The sequence below is a fragment of the Anas platyrhynchos genome, chromosome 13 (assembly GCF_047663525.1).
Source record: "Anas platyrhynchos isolate ZD024472 breed Pekin duck chromosome 13, IASCAAS_PekinDuck_T2T, whole genome shotgun sequence".
Taxonomy (NCBI): Eukaryota; Metazoa; Chordata; class Aves; order Anseriformes; family Anatidae; genus Anas; species Anas platyrhynchos.
Window position 1 is genome coordinate 17,373,870 of NC_092599.1, and position 21,906 is coordinate 17,395,775.

The window sequence follows — 21,906 nt, forward strand, 5'->3', positions numbered from 1 at the left end:
AATGATGCGTTTCCTATACAGTTGCTTGCAAACTATTTTTGTAGCACTCCAGTAAATGAGACCCCAAGAGAGAATCTTAGATTTCAGCAGACACCGGTCGATTGCTCAGGAGACTCGAAGCTGTTTGGGACTGACGAGAGGAGAGCCAGTTTTATCTGCTCTGGTGCTTTGGCAGCTCTGCCTGCTGTAACATCAGGCACTGCAGTGCTTTGGTAGCCATCCTCCTCCACCTCTGCACCTTGTTCCTCATTGGGAAAAACAGGCCCTGACAAATAGTTGACTGAAAGGCATTCTTACTGCTTTCCTCAACCTCTTTTTCATGTTACTAGTTGTTAATATTGCTCTAAACTTTCAAATGTCTGCTTGAAAATAAAGGTTGATGAGCAGCTCCTTGAACAGCAGCATGTCCATGAGGCAAGGAGAGGTAGCCACGGCTGTGCTGACAGAAGTGTAGCCAGGGGACGAGGAGGTGAGACCTCATCTGGAGTGCTGGGCCTGGGTTTAGGCTCCCCAGTGCAACACAGAGGCTGGTGGCCACCAAAGCAACTCGAGGGTAAGAGCATGTGGCATAGGAGATGTTGAGACAAGCCGGTTGTTCAGCCTCGTGAAGAGAAAGGTGAGGGGGAAATCCTCCTGCCCACTCAAGCACCTGAGGGGAACATATGGAGAAAACAGATGGCTTCCTCCTGGAAGCACGCACTGACAGGACAGCTGCAGCACGGGAAATTCTGATTTCTTGTGAGGAAAAAGGTTTTTCGTTTGTTTGTTTGTTACCATGAAGGTGGTTAAATACTGGGCAAAGGATGAGGTTGAGACTTCAGAGATGTTCAGAATTGGACTGAGCAAAGCCTGAGCAGCTTGGTTTAGTTGTCTGTGCTTGGTGTGTGTGTGTGGGGGGGGTTACAGTAAATTTGTTCCCAAACCCAATTTGTTCTATGAATCGAAGCAAAAGGATAATAATTCTTAGAGAAGAGCATACAAGTGTTGTAGTTCATGCATAAACCTATCACTGGGCTTAGTTCTTGTTTTTCAATAAGCTTGCACTTCTGAAAGTTTTGATCACTCAAAACATTTAAGCCGCATTTAAATCTCATAACTAGCTTTCCTGTTTAGTACTTAATTATAATAGGAATCTTAATGTGTTTAGCTATGCTTTTGAGTTAGCAAAAATAAAAGTAGTCCTTGATTGTATTGCTTAATGAAATTTCGTACTACCATCTTTATAAAAATCATTTGAACACTGATTTTAATTTGTGGATTATTCACAGCTGATGGCATGAAAGAGTGAGTGGTTTTGCTGTAGTAGGAACATGAGAGAGAAGTTTGCACATAACTAACCATGCTCAGAAACTTTCCAACTCGTTGGTTTTAAATGTAGGACATGCTATTAGAACACAAGTATTACCCATAGCAACTGTTTGTGAATACTACTTCTGAAATTGTGGAGTATGTTGATACACACACGCAAGAAAAAAAGGCTACTTTTTGCTAGACTTCAGTTTGGTACTTATTAAGGCTTTCTCTGGTGTGAGACTACTATTTTCCCTGTAGGGAAGCTTCTGTTTCTGTTTTGTCAAGACAAACAGCTTTGGGAAAAAAATGCTGTTCCAAATTAAAAATAAAAATAAAAATAAAAAAAAAATCCTACTAGACAGTGTTGTTCCCATCTCTGTCCTTCTTTCTGAAGAAGTAATTTATGCTCACAATTCTAGTGGTTTCTTCTGCTAGGAAGTGACCAAGATTTTTTTATAATTCTTGAATTTACTCATTAGTATAGAATGTTATGCATCAAGTTGGGGCCTATGTTCGGGCATGGTAGGGACTGCCCAGTGCCTAAATCTCTGGGAGCAGAACTGACCATAACCTTTCTGGTCATGCTTGTCTGCAATTTTTATGTAAGTTAATATCAAGTGTTATTAAGAGTGTTACCTCTTTTCCTTAAAAGTAACTGTGATAGGCAGCATTTGGATTTAGACAGCTTCTTTGCTTGTTGCTACTTTCTGTACTTGACATAATGAAGCTTGTAACTGTGTTGAACATGTCTAAACTATGTTGAAACTAGGGGTAGTAATAAACATACAAAACCAGTTTTGAAAAGCTGAAAATCTTATCATGAAGCCAAAGGAAGTTTTGCTATTGACTTACATAATGAGCAATAAGGTGCAAGCAAGCCTTCCTTGCTAAGTTTGAAACCTGACGCATCTTCTGTGATTTGTCAGATAAACTAAGCAGAGTATCTCGACTGAGTGGCAGCAGTTTTGGTGAAGTCTGTAATTGCATAATTTTACCAGCTCCACTGTGATCTGCCTAACTAGTTTTTAGTACAAGCCATTTTCAAGAGAAGTCATATACTTCAAAACAAATATTAAGGTGTTGAGAAGCTTGTAAAAACTTCATAATTTAATGTCTACAGCTAGGTAGAAACTTTAGCAACGTATATTAGACACTCCTGACTATTTTGTGACAATGGGCTCTGTGTTCTAATACACCTTTTTAGAGCAGATGCCAGTTGGTACACTTTTGAGTTAACAGTGGTAGTTGGTGGCAATGTATCATCTAAGCAGTTAATGTACAACATTATTTTCTTCAGTAAGAAGTAATGCAGTGTTGAACAATTTAAATATATGAATGCTTTGGGAACATTTTTGAGTTTCCCTTTCTCAGTCTCACAACATGAATAAATGAAAATTGATTCTAGCAAAGCCTGCTGGAAATGGAATAAAGATTGGATTACTTTTTCTAGATAACCAGGGAGAGTGGACGTAATTGGAAGTAAAACATGTAAGACTTGTTTAAGTCATTGCTCTTCTAATTGTATACAAAACAGTAACAAAAAAACATGTGTAATATGTGTTAACAGATTTTTTTTGTGTGTGTGAAATGGCTTTGAGTTTATTTGTAGGACTTGTATTTGATATTCAGTTTGTGTATGTAAATGCAGTATGTATGCGTATGCTAACTTCAGTAGTGTAACTTTTACTTTAACCAAGTAAAATGGTGGAAGAGTTTTAACTTTCTGAACTCATGTTCAGAATGTTTTCACACTATAGCATTGTGCATTCGTGCAATACATAAATCTTAAAAGCGGTGTAAAAATCAATTAGATATATTTTTTGTGGTCTTGCTTAACCTAGCAATGGATGCACTATTTTGTAGAAACAATTATAATTGACTTCAGCTACTTCTAACTATTTGCCTCAGGCTACGAAATTAAGTTTTCCATTCTCTGAATAGTAACCCTGACAAGAAGTCCCTCTGTTTCCTGTTCTTAATTCTTGTCTGACTCTGCGGATTGAACTGGGTGACTTAACTTTAAAATGAGGTGGTGTGTGTTCCTTCCCAGTCATAAGACATATCGCTCTATTCCAGGAAACACCACCCACTATTGTTTCCAAGACTTTGCAGATCTTATGTACATTAGGTAATTTAATTGTGATACAGTAATTAAGACCAGAAGTTCTTTTGCTCCCCACAAAACTGTATTATGTTTTTTATAATATATATTTAAACAATTAAAACATTCATATATTTGACATAATTAGAAATAGACACAAATCTATTTAAAAGCTATATAGAAATTTTAACATAGCTATATTGTTGATACATCAGCATAGAATACTCGGTTCTTCCTGCTGTGTGACTGGCTGTTAACACTAAGTATTCTTACACGGAATAAGCACACAGTTGTTTTTTCATTAGCAATTTCTATCTCTTATTAACACAGCCATCTCTGCAGCATTTCAGAATATTGACTATTATTCACTGATTTCTTCCTAGCCATCAACTTAGAGATGGTAAGTCATCTTTTTTTCAGAGCAGTTTACACATCCGACAACTTTTTTTAATTTTCCATTTTAAGGCAAAGCCTCACTTGGGTCATCTCTCAAAGAAAAACCCTTGCTATAATGGAACAGAAATGTTGAGATTATTTTAATGCTAAGAGTAGAGAATATATGCTGCTCTTTGTGCTTGTGATAGAGACAGCAAGATGTGGAAGTGGGTATTTGCAGAGTGCTTTCAGCATTTAAAAGACTTGAAATTCTAGAGAATCCAAGCATATAAATAGTCCAGCAAGATATAAATAAGATTACAAGGAATTCAGAACTTGTATTAGTATTTTGAAAACACGTTCAAACAAGACTACTAGGAACTATAAAGTGATTGAACCATATATCTGCATTCAGTTGATCTATGGACCTGTGCGCTTTGCAAATGTGTCTAATTGGGTATATAAGAGAAATATTTGATGCCTTTTCTCTTCTTCCTGGCAGCCTTCAGGTATCATTACACCTCAACTTCTAACTCCGTTATTCTAAAAAAAAAATCTGAAAATAGCAAATTATTATAATGTGTTGTGTACTGCAAATATAAGAAGATGGTGATGACAAGCCACAGTGGAAAAAAAGTCTTTTTTTTCCACATTCATTAGTTAGTACTTTTAGAAAGTAGTAGTAATAATAATACTCTCAACAGTTTTGGGGTGTCCTTGTTTCTCATTGAAGCAACAATCAATTTTTGTAGAATAAGTATTATAGCTTATCTGAAATTGAAAAAGGATTCTTTTCTAAAGGGAAAACCTTGGCAAGTTCATGAACTTTTTCCAACAGTAGGATTAAGACTTTGAAGTGTCAGATTTATCAAAGATATTACTCCATTAGTGAAGATGAAAAAATGTGAATAGTATTTCAGGACTGCTAAGTTTTTACAAGCTTCTGATTCAAATGCTTGCATTAACAAGCATATTGTATAATGAAATCTGTAGAACACGTTGCAGCATTGTATCACCTCTGCCAAGCAACATCATGGTGCATTTCAACTGAAGAGACATGCTGAATACTGAGATGAGTCTGAAAATAAATGTTTTGATTGGCTGTGTCTTAAAAATGTGTTTTAATTGATTTTATTAAGACTGGCATTTTTCCAAAGCTGCTGTACAAACACTTTGGGATCTGATCATTCATCGTTTAAATAAATGCCAAAATTCCAGTTGACTTCAAAGAAAGCAGAATTAAGATCTTAGTCACTAAAAGACACGTTCTGATTTTATCACATAAACAGGAGAGTCATGTGTGATAGTTTGTTTGAAAGACAGAAACAAGTACCTGAAGGGAAGTGACTGAGTGAGTCTTCTTCATGTGAATTAACACCAAAGGTGTACATTAGCTTGCTCTCAGAAGACAGCCTCATGTTAAAGATGTCTCTCACGGGACATGATGTTAGGCCATCAAATACCACAAGTTTGCTCTTAACAAGTGGACTTCCTTTGGTGTTCCAATTGTCCAGATTATTCATTGGTCCTAGGTTTCAAAATTGCAGTGGTTCTCTCGTAAGTGTGTTACATGGAACAAACTCTCTTACGTTTGTTATGTGGAACAAACTTTGTTTTGCTTTGGAACAAATTCAAGATTTTTTTTTCTTCAAAGGCAGGTCAGTTTCTGAAGTTATTTCCTAGTGCAAGATTACTAGCTAGTGGTGATATGGCTGTGGCAGTGTAAGGAATAAACTCCAAAAAGTTTGTAGAGAAGGTAATATTTTTGTCAGACATACTGACGTAGTTGGAAAAGCGAGAGTATCTTTTGATATTCAACCTTTAAATGCAAAGGAAAAGCTGTAAAATTACAGCTGTCTGAAGCTGAAGCATTTGCTCTGAGTCTGACTGAGTAGTAGAGTTTCTCCTTTGCTTCACTGTCATAATTTCCCTTTATTTATTTATTTGTTGCTTTGGAACATTTTTTAGATTTATTTTTAAAGGGAGGTCAATGCCCTATGTCATTTTGTAGTGCAAATTCATAAACAGTTGTATTGGCCACCACTGAAAGTCTGATAATCTGCAGTTGTAGGCAAGAGGGAGCAAGCAGAGAGCTTGTTAGGCTGGTTCCTCTGCCAAAGCTCACATCTCACCAAGTTTACTGCCAGGCTCTGAATTGGTTGCATTTATCAGATGATTGGAGAGAACTAAGTGGTCAGGACTACACGAGGAATGTGAGCTCAGAGATGGTTTGATTTTATGGAAAGAGATGGGTGATTTTATAAAAGCCGTTTTGTTGTTGATAACTGGGTACTTATTTCCAGATAGTTTGGGATGCTCTTCGTTGGTATATTGGCTGTAAAACGTTTTCTAGAACTTTTCTGGTAAAGAAAATGTGCCTACATACAGCTGTTTGTTAACTTCCTCCTCCCAGATTCTCTGCATCTCCTACCCCTTCCCATGTCTCACTTTTGTCTCTGGATCAATAACAACAGCTATTTCCACAATTCTGCAGTATTCCAAGCCATGCACCAGTCATTTGTTTTTCTGTTGTACTGATTTAAAATGTAATTGTTTTTCCTTCGTCATATTACTGGTCATGACTCAGTTAACATATGGTGTCTGTAAGAAGGAATTCAGTTAGGAATTATGGCTTGAAGTTGCAGGTAGCTGACACTTTTTGGTTGATACTCAAAATGCTCTGAATGTAGAGATGCATCTGTAAATAGGCCAGAGTATTCGGTCTGCAGGAAGGTGGGTGGCCAACAGGAACACCGATGACAACAGTGCGGCTGTATAAGGCATGCTGGTTCCATCCATAGGGAATACACAGGCCTTAGACTGCAGCAGGAGCTCAAGGAACAACTTTCTGGTTAGCTTCAAACGGGCCTTAGTGAATCACGACATCCCGACAGGAGCCCTGGGCTGCTGCTGCACCGTAGTCACTTAATAGCAATGAGTACTGAAGAAGAATAGTTACAAGTAATGCCAATTTTATGGATTTTACTTTCTGATGACAGTTATGTGCAGTTATTTGATGGCTAGATGCAGCGCAGAGGACGGGAGCAGGCCAGTGTCTTTTGAAGACAGTCCAGCGTTTGCGGTAACGTAACTGGAAGCAGTGGGAAGTTCGATGTTACGAGGTACTAATGAAGGCTGCTCTCACAGTTGGCTACCGTGTCTCAGCTAACAGATGGTAACGTCTTACTGTGACGAGTGAGAGTCGGGATGTAAAAATGGTTTCTGGATTTGTTTTTTTATTTTTTCAGAAACCTTGGCACGGTTCTGTGAAAGCTATTTGCATAGCAGAAGTTAGCTCCAGTAACCACCTTTTGTTGTTACAAGATGTGTAGGAGAAGGCCTAATGTTAGTAAAATAGGTAAGACAGACTCAAAACCCCGTGGTAGACAAGGTTATATTTTTTTTTTCATTTCAAAGTCAGGATATACAGATGTTTGTGGAGAGAAGAATGTCCTTTGCAACCCAAAGCCCAGATTACAGGTAAGAATTTCTGCTTGTTGATGACTGGCTTCTTTCTAGTTAAACGAAAAAAAGAAATGTTTCTCTTTGAGCCAGAGAGCGGAATTTCATTCAGCTGTGAAGACAGCTGATTTGCCTTGGGGCAGAATGTGTGAAGAAACAGATGTCCAAAAAAGGAGAAGCACGAGGGAATAGAATAATTGAAACTGCCAAATAAGAGTTTATAAATAAAGCATGTGAAAGCTTACTGGACATAAAGTAAAATCAAATTAAGGTTACTGCATGCTATCCACTACTTTAATGGACTCTTCAAACTAACATTGTTTTTGTGTTCAGTCTTGGTTCAGGCTTTACAATACGGCAGAAAATCTGTCATTTTCAATAAATGTATACACATCATGTAAAAGTAACGTTTAAAATCTTAAACTGAGTGCTACCTGGATTTCTCTTGAAGATATGTTGCATGTATTCCTTAGAGCATGTTCTGATCTGTTCTTAAAAAAATAACGACAGCAGGAGTGAAAGCATTGAAAAATTCTAACTGACATAGCAGTGTTATGAACTGACATTGAATTTTGCAAACTCCTGAAACACTGTCTCTACAGAGCTTATAACATCTCCTATTACAAATATTTCTTCAAAGCTCATAGAACAATTCTTCAGGATTAGATAAGTTACTGTTTGAACTTTTGATTCTTGCTTTTGGTGAATATTTACATGTGTCTCGGTGATGATTTTAAATATTATGTTTGAAAAGTCTTATTTAGCGTAGTGCAGCTATCTGACATGCTGGGATAAGCCACTACAGCCTGTTGGGGTCATAGGGAATGAATCTGTCCCTAATTCAAATTTGTGTGTTGGGGAAAAAAATGCTGTTCTACTTCTGAAGCTGAACACTTGTTCACTGTAACTTTGCAGAACATCTCATGACAGTGTATATGTAGGTCAGCATAAAGAATAGGACTTCGGTTTCATCTCAAGAAATTCCCTTTATTTCTTTGTGGCTTATACATTTTCACTGTTTCTGAAGAGAGAAAGTGTTCCTATTAAAAAAGCATGAATGTATGTCGAAGGCATAGAATTGTTTCCAGTGGCATTTCTTCATCTTTTTGTTGTAAGAATAATTTTAATGAATTTGATTTGTAATTACTGCCAGAGCAACAATTCGGAGTCTAGTTGACACAGAGAAGGTAAAAAATACAATGGGATAAGTCTGGGCTTCCATTTGAGAGAAAAATTCTGTTCCTGCTTGCCTGGCGTTAACTGCAGAGCCTTACGGAGCCTTCCCCGTGGCCCCCCAGTCCTGCTTCCTCCCCCCACCCCATAGCCATAAGCGCTTCATCGTGTTGACACTGGCAATCGAACTGTCTTGCTTTGAGTATGAAAGAGCTACTTTTATCATTTCTAATATGCAGCCTAGGGCCAAAACAGACAAAGCAATTTTAAAGGACTGGGTTCAGAAGGAGGCTGGAATTCCCATTGTACAGCCCTTGGGAATATGAGTTCAGTAACCAACTCTGAAGCAGTTATTTGTCATGATGACAACTGCTGGGCTGCCCATACTTGGTCAGCTGCCTTCCACACTGTTGGATGGTAACGAGCTCCTTGCCATCCTTCCTTACAAACAAATAATAATAATAAGTGATTTGTTATGATTGGAGCTGTCAGGAGATCCCTATATTATTTAATCTGGATTTTAAATTCAAAGATCATTTTCTTCCATATTACTTAAAGAAGTTGGACTAGAACATTGTTTCAGCAATTCAAGGGAATTAGCTAATTCTTCTGGTAAAAATAATGTCAGGACTGAAGCCTCCTTTGTATCAGGGAGCATCTTGGCATCTCTTCCTGTCCAGGGTATTCTATTTTTTCTTATATGGTGCTGTCCCTTCAGACCATGCTCACTTTGTCCAGTGTTTGTGTTTTGTCTTCAGGAATTTTTTATTCTGGTACCTCTTTGTTGTTCATATTCTCAGTCCCTTTTAATTTTTTTTTATGTGCACCCATCTGTGCATCTTGTGATCTAACTTTGTTTGTCTTAAAAAATCATTTTACTTTGTGAGTCTTTTGAGCTGCCATCACCACTGCTGTCAGCTGGCACCTTTCTTTTGCTGTAAAAGGCTCCCAGTCTGCACTGGTATTAGAGCCATTTAATGCCATTTTAATCTCTGTTTCTATAAAGCACTTCGGATAAATATCCTTAAAGTCATTTTTTTATAAAGCCATCAGCGGTGATCTTTGTTATTAACCTTGTCATATTTATCGTTAAACTGATAAAATCAAGTGTTGAGATTTAGAGGCTGTGTTTTCTTGATATGCACGTACCTGACTCTTTTGGTACGGATTATAAACCAGGGCAACAACCCCATCTTCTCAAAGCAATAAAGATTGCCTTTTTTAATTGAAGCATGTCATACAGTATATGCCAAGGAACATAACTGTGTCACCACTACTATGTTGTCCCACTCATCTGATGTTCCGTGAGTCCAGTTCACGAGCATGAGAATGCAATACTTCTCCCATTCCCCATTGTCTTTCAATAAAGCTGGACTTGCTATGTAGTTTTCCATAAGTTTTTACGGTACTTATAATCTTTGTGCATGAACTTTAATAGCTGGAACAACTTGGAACTTGTTCTGCATTTTGAATAATTTGTTGTTTTGTGATTTCTTGTTAACAGCAATTCCATCATAAGTTTTAAAAATTTCCTCTTAAAACAAACAATGTGCTGTGCTTGCCCAGCTTTGTGCTTGGTGTCTGTATGAACTTCGTGTTTCTTCTGTATGGGAAAAATACTGGTCTAGAGATAAATCCCTTTTTGATTGGCTGCTCTAGATAAAGCAAAGAGCAAGTGTTCCTAAACTAATGTCATTGATCTTATCACTGTCCAGATTAGAACTGGATTGCGGCTTGGAGACATCAATGGAGATACATAGTTCTGTTATCAAACCTGACTTTTTTTTTCCTTATGAAAACCAAATCCCATTTGGTTATTTAATCGGCCATGAAGCCATCAGCCTCGACATAGTTTTCTGTTCTGTAGGCTTGGAATTTAAAATATGCTTAGGCCATTTATTAAATTAATTTGTATTTATTGCTTAGTATTTTGTTAAAAATGCATAACAAATACCTTAAGCTGCCACCCGATATGGTGGTTTTCTTTTCTCCCCTGCAAGGCTGCAGACTCCCCAGAGTGCAAAATGGAGCTGCAGGGAAGGGAAGAGTCTGCATTTCCATACATAAAGCACTTCCACGTCACAGTTCCTCATGGGAGCTTGTCCTTCTCTGAACACAGCAGAATCAGCCTGCCTGTCTGCTCAGGGAGCTCTGCCACCCAGATCCTAAGCTGTGTGCTGTTCTGTGGATGGATTTGTATCATCTTTTTGCTGGTTGTCTGGACCTTAATGAATTCCAGTCTTGTGGGGCAAGATTGACCCACATGGAAAAGGTCCCCGTGAAGCTGCTCTCCACAGAGCTGGCACTTCACATATCACTTCATAATCAGTGCGTTCGTGCCATCTTAAAACGCCCTATTGAAATGTAGGTAGAAGACGGAGTAGGTGCTGATAACTGTGGTGCCACTGCCAAAGCAGGAGAACATTTGTCTGTTTGCAGAGCACAACACTGCACTTGTTCCTCGCACAGGTGATTTACATGAGCTCCACCTCAGTGCTGTTTACAAATATCTCTTTGTGTCATGCGCCGTGTTGTGTAGGTGAATGGCTTTCGGCTGTTTTGGAACACGGATACAAAACTTGGTGGAGGATCTCAGGGAGAATCCTGCGGTACCACCCCGTCCTTTCTAAACGAAGGAGCCAATTTGAATTTATCTCCCAGTTTCAGCTGCTGCCTGTTTGCCACACTGTGGTTCGCTGTGAGCTTTAAATATATTGTTGCTATCCTCGGCGGGCACTGAAACTTTGAATGTGCTTGTTTTGAAATTTCACTGAGGCATACTTAGACTCTTACAAAATCCCTCGCAGACGTTAGTGTAAGTGTGTTGGCACTGCATGTCTACTAGGGCTCCGAGATTGTTTCTTTGATTGCTCATTTGTGAGCTTCTCTTAAAAGATGACTTGTCTGTTAGCCAGGTGTATGGCCAACCTGGGTAATGGTGTCCGTATGTGGAGTGCTTTGGCTGGAAGAAAGAGGCTTAAAAACAAGCTTGGAGAACTGATTGACCTATGTGGAAACAGCCTGCACAGATGTGTTGTAATATCCTTCCCACTTCAGCAGACATGACTAAACAGACTTTGTCTGCTCTGAACAATTAAGATGTTTGCCAGTGTGTGCAGGGCCCCGTGCATGTTCCAGCTTGTTCCTGACCGGTGGAGGAGTTTTTCACTTTATGCAAAAACATTTTAGCTCTTTGTGTTCTCTTCATTTTATGGTTTAGTCGAGAACTTTCAACTTTTCAAGAAGCACCTTAGGCTTTGCACAAATAAAAACACTTCCAGTCTTCTGATTTTTTCTGGTCTTCATAATTCCCTGGAAGCAGTACTTAGATGGCCATGAAAGCAAACCTTGCTGTATATGAAAACGAAGTAAGAAAACCCAGTGATGTTTATTCATGACCACAGCAGTATTCCTGTCCTTGTGCTCAGAAAGAATGGGAGAATCACTGCTCAGAGCTTTGCTTTAGTGTGGAGGTTCCTGACTGTAACTTTAGAGCTCCTGAGTGGTATCCACAGCTTGCAAATGAAACTGAGGCTGATGCTGTGTACTTGGTGTCAGCGGGAACTTCTTGCTGTCAAATTAAATAAGACAAGGAGCAGAAAAGTCACTAGTGTCAGGAGGCTACCAGTAAAAGCTCTGAGAGAAACAAGATCAGGTTTATCGTGCCAAATGGTGTGGTCAGCGTGGGTGTTGGGTCTGGGGTTAGTTACTGAGGGTGTGTGACCGGCCCATCCAAAGCTACCTCTGAAGGTGGCACTTCCAGAGCCAGAAAATTGGGCTGTCCCGAGGGGGGCTGACGAGTGAACTATCTGCAGAGGTGGTCTGGCACACCGGGTATCTGTAGCTGAGTCTTTTCTCCAAGGCAGATGCGCTTCCTTTGGGTTACCTACTCTCCTGTGTGTCTCCTATCTGTCTGGTAGGTAGGGAAGCTGAATGGAGGTAGCCAATTTGAAACGTGGAATGCTCTGAAGAAACAGCTTTCTGATACGAAACACGTAGATCCAAGCCTGGGATTTGATTGTTAATGTGTTGGTTTTAATCCCTCAGTGTTGTTGGTTAATGTTAGGGAAGGCTTTTTTTGTTCTTGAGACTTCGATTTAGCTGTATTGCTACAGTCAGGAATACAAAAGTTTCTGTGAGCGGCTACTTCCCTTACCTCACCGAAATCACCCAGAGCAACAGGACTGAGATATCAGACTGCCAGGAAATGACTGCATCAGACTGCGGGAGCTGATCATTCAGTCTTTCAGAAACCCTTTGAACTAGAAAAGAGTTCTGTGACTTTCAAAAGAATAATTGTAAAGCATGTATTTGTTAGTAAGTATAGATCGTTTGTTCTCTATTAAGATGATTAAACCGTATTTGGCTAAAAGTTTGCTACCTGGGGTTTTCAGCTGGGACTAGAACTTCGCCGTGGTGCATACTGAGCAACACACAAAAACGAAATGCCCTCTCTTCTTCCCCTTAGTAGTCCCCTTTCCCACCAACAAAGAAGCCTTTAAAGCAAACAAGGAGTGGTTCAGATGCTAAACCCATTAAAGGATTTAATTGATCACAATGGATATAACTTAGCTGAGTAACATCGTGGTGCTGACACAATTCGAATTATAACACCTAACTACAAGTTGTTCAGTATAATACAGAATCATAGGAGATCTAGTCTGAAAGGAAGCTCTGGAAGTTGTCACATCCAGCTATGCCCTCGGTGCAGGGCTGCACCTGTGGGCAGCTTGTTCCAGAGCTTAACCATTGCCACCTGGCAGTTTTGCCTTATGTCCAAACAGGATTTCTCTTGCAGCAGCTTGTGCCCATTGCCTGTTGGTCTTCCAGTATGTATCCCTCAGAGGAGCCTCGTACCTGATTCCACAATCAAACGTTTGCTAGAACAGAAATGCAACATCGAATTTTCCTGGAGGGAGTTATTGCATTGACATTTTGTGCTAGAGAAAGAAGGAATTATTTTCTAAACACGATAGGTTATTCAGGTGAAATATATACAGCTAGGAAGATTCTTCCTCTCCCTTGGAAGCTTGCCTTGTCTGAAGAGTGGTCTAGCAAAATAGAGCACTGCTTTTAAAAAATCATTACTTGAACTATCTTGTTATCTCATATAGAGCAGGATGATTTATAAAGATTGCCTCTGCCAAGGCTACATAGTCTTATCAATGGAAGAAACAGCTTGACTTGAAGAAGGAGGAAAACTTTGACTGGATCTTTATTAAATGTTATGTGAAGGACTACGAAAATAGTTCTTCTTTTTAATACTCTGTTTTAATGTGTCGTCCCCCCCCCCCAAACGAAAATCCTGTCTTGAAACTCTACTCACAAATTCAACGTTTTATTGCAGCCCATCATTTGTTTCTTTTATTCTTGAACGTGATTAATTCAATTTTGAGGAAAATAAATGAACAAGTTATCCATGTGATATCATACAGTTTTTGGTTGAGAATGTGTCCCTTGTGGATAGCTCAATGTGGGAGAAAGTCCCATGGTAGCTGATAAAAAGATAAGTGGAGAACTGATGCTTTCTTGAAAGGCAGAATGATGTGCAGTCCCTTCCTTAAGGTAGGAAATGGCTTGGGCTGTTCAGGGCAGTAACGTGTAGTGAAAGGCAAGGAGCCTGTGGGAGAAAATAATACCAGTGGAAAGAGAGAAGGAGAAGATTTGTAGTTGGAATAAGAGACCTAAATGATAGATCTGTGCTTTGACTGGGATTGAAGCAATCAGCATAACTCTCAGAACACTGAGAAAATTAAGGGAATTTAAAGCATAAGATGATGTGGGCTTTACTGAGGGCCTCTGGACAGACAGGAAGATGTTAAAAATGGTTATGGTATGGCTTAAAGTCATCTTGATGTGTGCCTCAAAGAAAGGCAGCATTTAATCTAATACCCAGGATGGACTGAATTACTGGGGGGAAAAAAAAAACAGGATTTCAAAGGCAGAAATGACTGGTGCTAAATACTTCCCCACTTACAGTTATGAAGAAACCAAACTTTATTTATGTCTTTTGAATCTCCTTTTCTCCGTGTTGTTAGTTTTATAGTCTTAGATCCACAACCTGGATATAGTACGACTCAAATTTGGATTTAGCTCTTTTGAAAATATCTCTTGAATATCTCTTGATACCAGTAGAAAAAAAAAAAAAAAAAAAAAAAAAAAAGTGGAGGAAAACAAAACCTCAGTTCTTAGTTGAAACAGTTTTCTGTACTGTTATGAAGAGGAAAACTGTTCCCATAGAATTCTAATTCATTCATTTATCAGAAAAGAAATAGTAGGATTACGTAAGAGCTTTTGAATATTTTTGTGATAGAGTAGCAGGCATTTGAAAGTTAAATCCAATACATGTGGTCAGCTCCATAGAAAATACAAAACTCAAATTTTGAGCTTCCATTCAGGATGCTTTGGAAGAATGGTTTCCTAGGAAAATGATTTCCTAGGAAAACCATACTTTGTGTTAGATTTTTTTTTTCTTTGTCTTCTGCTGTAAACAATAGTTGAGTACAATGCTAGTTCTTCTGTAAGGATATTCCAAAAATATTATTGAAGTTCAGTGTAAGTCAGAATGGTTAAGAAGGGGATGAATATATATGGATCTGTGGGCCAGAACATGGATTTGTAGTGGGCACGGTGCAGGATAGGTCTGCCAGCTTGCACAAAACAAAATTCATATTTAGGGATCAAGGTCATATGCCATCAGAATATAGAAAGATAATCAAAATAGCTCTTGTAAGGTGTCTATTTTTGATAAAATCATTGGCCTGCCTGACATCTATAATGTAGTTATTCAATACAATCTTAGATTTCTCAAGCTTAGACCCAAACATTTAAATTATTGTTTTGAGAGTGCTCCTCAGATTTTTCTTCAGTTTGAAAAGAGGAGCTTAATGTTTCAATTATTTGTAAGAGTAACTTCTCTGTTTTGGTTTATATCAAGTCTCCCCTTATCTCCTATGCAGTAGCTGTAATCACCTGTTCCTTTTAGTTTCTGTTTATTGTAAACTCTATAAGAGTTGAAGAGCTTTATAAACTGAGTAAAAGTTTAAGGATCGTTTATTACTTGAAAGGAAGATTTTTTTTAATGTAACATGATCCTACATGTGCATAAATGAGAATATTTGGAATGTCATCTGAAAAGAAAGCATCACCAACAGCACATCATCACTCTGCTGCTTGAGCCTGGTCCTCTTGTAAAAGCGATGCGATGTCGGATGCGATGGCAGCGCTGCTCTCTGCTGCAGCTTCTAGGTTTGGGGTTACGGCTCAGTTGGGTGCTGCGTAGCCTGATGTCCCTTGGCTTATGCAACTTCCTGGGAATCACAGTATGAGAAGATACCTCGTTAGGCCCTGCCATATTCTACCACTTTATGTTTGAATTCAAACACTTCATTGCTCAAAGTTATGCAGAACAACCTTCTAAGTATATTCCAGTTCTTTCTTTGGGGGAGGAGTTGGTGGTGAAATGAAAAGAGATGCTATGTTTAAGATCATGTAAACTCAGTGCTACAAAGAGGTAAAGTGTGCATTCATGGTGCAGGAGACCTGTTGCTTGTTTTAAGGTGAATTTTGTGGGGAAAAAAAATCATTTAACAGTCTTGGGTTTTACTCCCATTTTGAAAACATGCTGACTGTGTTTGCTATTTGATTGCAATCAAGTTTTTAAAAGTAGCTGCTCACTCCGGCGCTCACAGTTGGATTAACGTGTTCTTTCTGCGGTCCCTGTTGATCCCATAAACTCAGTGTAATTGCATTCATATAATAGGCAAAAAGATCAAAGTAGTCCCATATGGGGTGGGGGGGGGAAGAGCATTCTGAGCCAAAACAAGCTGTTTGGCTTGTAAGCAATTGGAAGCCTTTCCTGCAGCACATCTGCAATGTACTCTGCCTTAGCTCCATAGCGTGGCTCGCTGCGTCCTTCGTGTGACTGCAATCCTAGGGAAAACTTACAAGTAACAGTGCCGTGCTAGTCTTGACTCGACTAAATAGACTTGTAATCAAAGGATTGTTTGGTACCACATACATTACATTGGCAGGGCAAAGGTTGGCGCTCTTCTTTTCCAGATCATTGGGTTCAAGTTAATAAAGTGCAGCAGAAGGAATTTGAGTTTTGGTGAACAAGTTGCTGTACATGAGAAACACATCACTTGGCATGGTCATGCCATCTTTGACCAGTTTTGTGCTGTCAGGTTGAAGTAGGTACAGTTGGAAACTACTTCAAGCATGGTTTTGTGACTGCATTCTGCAAATGGAAAAGGCCAACACTTTGTTAAAGCAAATCTAGCAGGACAGATAGGTGTAAGGAAAGGGAAAACGAGGGAATGAGATATGGAGATGTGATAGCTTGGACACATACAAGTGTTCACAAAAGATCCGTTAGCCCAAAGGATGTTGAAATTTAGTGGTCAGAAAATCTAAAGCAATTTTGAAGAGGGTTACAGAATCTGAAGTCATGCAAGACCCTCCTAGCACAAACACTGTGTACAGTTTAATCAAGATTCTTGTTGGTTCCGTTGCATACTAATGAGATCAGTTATCGTAAAATAATTCTGATGCTAGTAAAAATTTTCAGGTGAATCTAGGCTGGATTTGTGGTTTTTGAGACATTTCCTGAGTCACTAGCTAGGTTTTTAAATGAATTTAAAGCTGCCTATAGAGAAAGTTGTGTGATGCACGGGCATAGCAAATGCTGTAAGAGTGAGGCAGCATGCTTACAGAGGTCTGGTTTTGCGGATGCACTTTCTGCTTCCTCATGTTAATTTTTTGTCCACTTGAAAGAACAGGATTCTAGCAGAACTTAGCCATAAACCTTATCTGCCTTTTGTGTTTCTAGAACATCTCTGCCTTCAATATCTAAATATTTAATAATTGTGCTTTTATACTGATGCTTGCAATTTTGTATGTTATGTTCATTTTATGCTATTTGGTAAACATCATGGGAAAAGTGACGTGTAAGATTTTAATAATAATCATGGGGAAAACTGATATGCAAGATTCTGATACTTAAGTTCTCTAAGGTTTTGGAGTGAATTACGTGAAATAAAAATCTGATTATTGCAGTATCATTTATGTGTTCTAGGACTGCAAACCATCTTCTTACATTTGCTTAGTTTCACCTGGTGTGTTCAGAAATTATTTTAGTTTCTAACAAAATGAAGAGCATTTTTCCTGCATAGGAAGAGAGAGGAGAAAGTTTTCCATCCACTTCTTCATGCCTCCTCCACAAGCTAGAGATGTTGTGTATACACCACATGTATCTCCATGGAAGCAGTGATGAGATCAGTGAGGTCACTGGATAAATCAAAACTGTAGCAAGATAATATTTTGATTGTTTTTCAAGTTTTCTATTACTTATGCGTTATATACAACACACCAGAGGAAATATCTTTATACTAAAGAGGCATGCAAAATATGCATGTAAGATGACATAACAGCATGTGGGAAGTCTGTATCACTTTTTCTGCCAAATACTGTTTTCTGATAATGGGACTTGAGCTGAAAAAGATCCATAGTGTTGACTCCAGGATTATTTAGAGTAATGCATATTTGGTTTCTGTTTGCCAGCTTCAGTTTGGGAACATGGTTCTTTAGAGTGATCTATATGTCTTGCTTTTTAAGGTAAAATTCTAAAATTCGGGGTTTTTCAAGTAAGAAAATGTTCTGTATGGATGTACCCTTTAACATTTGCCTGTTTTTATGAAGGATTCCTGTTTACCATTGATTGGTGAGCTTTTTGAGTCTCAGATGAGAGCTCAGTGAATAGATGTGACGTGCTGGAGGGAGTTGGGTGTAAGGCCACAAACATGATTAGAGGGCGCAGAGCACATGTCTGTAGGCTGGGAGACCCGGATTTGTTCAGGTTTAAGAACGCTGAGCAGAGAATGCGTAATTGTTGTCTTCAGCGACCTGATGGCAATGTACAGAGGTGCAGAATGAAAGGATGAGAGCCATCAGGCAGAAGTTGTGACGTGATAACTTCCAGGTAGAAAGGGAATAAAAAAATCAGCATCAGCGTGGTCAAACGCCAGAACAGGTTTCCTAGAGAGGTGGTGAAATCTCAGAAATAGTTAAAACTCAGCCGGACAAGGGCCTGAACAACCCCATCTAGTTGGTTGTACTTTGAGGGGAGGATTTGACAAAAACACCTGCACGGTACCTCCAGTCCAGCTCAGTCAGTGCATCTGTGATCCCACATCGAAACACCGAGTGGACGTTAGGTATCATGTTTTATAATCTCTTTAAGATTTGTCTGAATTGTTTACCTCTGAAAGAGTCACATGAAGTAGCTTGTATTGTAAAACTGCTGCTCTTTTTTAATCACAGTAACTGAAATGTTTGATTTGTATGACCTGAAAACTAATTTACAGATCTTCCATAGCAGTTATGTGTCACCTGTGAATTAAAAAGCCAGGGTAGAACATGGCAAGCTGCTGGTTTACAGCAAAGCAGAGTCTGTGTAGCTGGAAAGGAATAGGCTCAGGCGTGTAGATCGTGATAATTATTTTGACACATCCATTTATGCATATAATTCGGATTTTCTGTACAAATTTGTGAAACCCTTTTCAAGTAAACGTGCATTTGTATCTATGTTGCAATTTTTTTTTGGAGATGTATCTTTTTACATTTAAAACTGTAAAATCTGGGCTCATCGAATGAGGAAAAGAATTTGAGTGTATACTTTCGTATACTCTAGTGTTTTTATTTTTAGTTCAGTCAAAGGATTTATGAGTGCTGATCATTGCTATGACAATATTTAAATTAATTGTGGCTTCATTCAAACAACTTCTGTTTGGATAATTGCCTTTTGGTGCTAGTAAAATAAAGTTTCAAATCCCACACCAAAATATGGTAATGGAAATCATCACATCTGCTTGCTGGGGGGTGGTTGTTTGTTTTCACACTTACTTGTTTTCAGTTTTTAAGAGCCTGAGGAAAAGACTTTGTAGTAGAAAGTACCCCCATAGGTAGATGTCATCCCAACAACCCAAGTGCCATGCCCTGAAAAATTGCCTTTTCAGCTCCAAAGACCAGTCAGAGGTGATCTGACTGCGGAGGGGGATTGGTTTTCTATTTGCTTGCTTCTCTGCTTTGTTTTTTCCTGGCACAAAAAGAAACAATTGAAGGAAATGTGTCTGTGTGTCTGAGGCTTTTTTTTTTTTTTTGTTACTATAAAACTTGTATGCACTTTGTTTGCTTTTGTTTGTTTTATTGGATTGTTAACTATCTTTTAATTGTGTAAAAAAATTAAGAATGTTTTCATATAATACAATGAAACAGCTGGGAAAACTACTATAAAAGCAGAAAGTACTAATTACTGCTGAGTGCTACTCTTTGTATATCTGATTGAAACACAGCAGATATGTAAAAGATTTTCAATCTAAAAGTTTACAGTCTAAACAACAACAATAAAATCTGCATTGTTTATTTGCCTTTTTCTACTTAAATCTACCTTTGGAAGTATTTAAAACCTTCAGGTGCCAGTTCTGCAGGATGCTTAGAAATTGGTCTGGCTTCAAGTGTGTGAGCTGGCTGAGACCTTGTGCTAAGGAGCTGGCTGAGGCAGCGGGCTGACCAACTGCTGCAGGGCATGTAGGCAGTTCAGTCTAGTGTAAAGCCCATCCTGGAAGAGGAGGTTTTCAGAAAAAGGCTGTGATCCCTCTGCCCCAGCCTCCCAGAACACTGAGTGCTCAGGAAAAAAGGCTGTGAGTACTGAACTAACAATAGAAGGGCGGAAAACCAAATGCTAGACACCTGGAGTTTGATAGGATAGAGGACACGAAAGGAAATCAGAAGAGATGTCCTGAAATGGTGAGCACAAGGTTCTTAACCATACTGCAGGTAGCCAGATGAAGGCAGCGGGGTGATGCGAAGAGGGGCAATGTTTCCAGTTCCTGTGAAAAGTGAGGCTGTGCATGAGAGGTATGGATATAGTAGGGAGAATAATGGTTGCTGCAGGTTAATATCATTAGTTAGATTTTAAGCTGTGGTTATGGGCTGAAGATGCAGAATTTTGGAAAGTCTATAAAGGGAAAACAAGCATCCTTCAGGGACACCCTCATTGACAAAAGCAGAGTTGGAGGTGAATGTTATTGCGAGGCTTTAAACCATTTGGACAAGGAAGGCTGTGAAGTTTCTAGCAGACACAGAAAAAAGGGACTTGTGTAGGTAGCAGGGGTGCCAGGAATTTGTCAGCAGTGTAAACTAGCTAGGATAGGACCGTTGTGGATAGGGATCTGGAAAGAATATCCACTATTTGCACTACCTGCTATATAAATAAAGCAGCCTGGAGAAGGAAATGCAGTTTTATAAGCCTCTGATTTTTTTTTTAGGTTAATCTATTTGTGTGTGTGTGTAAGTATGTAATTTCTGCAACAGCTGAAGCCAGAAAGATCTCTTAGTCTGTAGTTAATTCTTCAAACATGCAGCCCCAGGGTAGGAGAGCGTACCAGTATGCTTGTATCAGAAATGTGCTTAGATCTCTGGCTTGCTGTTAGAAATAGTTTCCTTTGGGATGGCTGTAATGACTCCTGACACCTGGGTATTCTCTCCTTCAGGGTTTTCTGTCCCTCCTGCAGGGACATCTCACCTTGTTAAATGTCACGTAAGGAGTATCTATGGCGTAAGCTGTAAGGTAAAACAAAGCTGATTTTGGCTATAGTTTTGCTGGCCACAGTTCTGTTAGAGCAGGTGGACAGCCACTTCTGAAACACATAACTCTGTCCTGCTGCAGAAATAGGTACCTGTTGGAGCAGCACAGATAGGTGTGGATTGGGTGAACAGCTCTTGTGGGGGAACCGCTGCAATTACGGTAGGATAGGCTGTTTCCCCTGTGAGCAAGAGTGACTCCTTATTTAGGTGCATGGCCTTAGTTTCTTAGACAGCAAAGAAAATCCTTCACTGTAGAAGTGCACTATGCAGGCATGGGCATGCATCTCAGTATAAATTCTAAGCAAAGCTAAATGCTCTCACTAATGTAGAATCGTGTTCATGTTGGTTGTTCGTGGACAGCTTTTCTTTCTTTCTTTTTTTTTTCTTTTTTTTTCCTGTGGGAAAGGAGTTGTTAAATATGCAAAATGCTTGAAGTTTGTTTTCAGTTGCAGTAAGATGAAGGGTGGGGCTTACTGTGCATCACTACCCAAGATGAAAGGAGGGTGCTGAACTTTATAATTAGCATCCCTCAGTCCGTACAGTAAAGTTTGAAAAATTTACATGTTGGAACTTGCATACACTTAATGAATTTCAAGTTGCAATTTCATTTCTGTTGCCATTCCTGAAAGATGCAGTCACTGGACCAGGAAGAATATTGAATGAGCCACACAAGGACAGTTAATGTAGCCTGCTGTAGCTAGTTCATCTGATTGTATGTTATATTTACATACACAAATAAACATGCTTTGTCAAGTACGTTATTTACATACACAAATAAACATGCTTTGTCAAGTAGGTGAGGCTGACAGAAGCTCTGATATACTGTCTCTCTGCTTGAGTGTAGAATAAAAACATGT

The 21,906-nt window shown here is 39.0% G+C and overlaps 1 protein-coding gene across 8 annotated transcripts in view; it reads left to right on the forward strand.

The window, feature by feature from the left end:
• The window catches only part of ATG7 (autophagy related 7), a 110,752-nt gene that overhangs the window by 74,069 nt on the left and 14,777 nt on the right, over positions 1-21,906 (forward strand). Inside the window, exon 19 of one of the 8 annotated variants that reach the window (XM_027467767.3) lies at positions 7,187-7,249. The exons of the other annotated variants lie outside the window; for them this stretch is intronic. Coding sequence (XP_027323568.1) covers positions 7,187-7,249 — 63 coding nt within the window. The remainder of the gene's footprint in view (positions 1-7,186; positions 7,250-21,906) is intronic. 8 annotated transcript variants of the gene reach the window in all.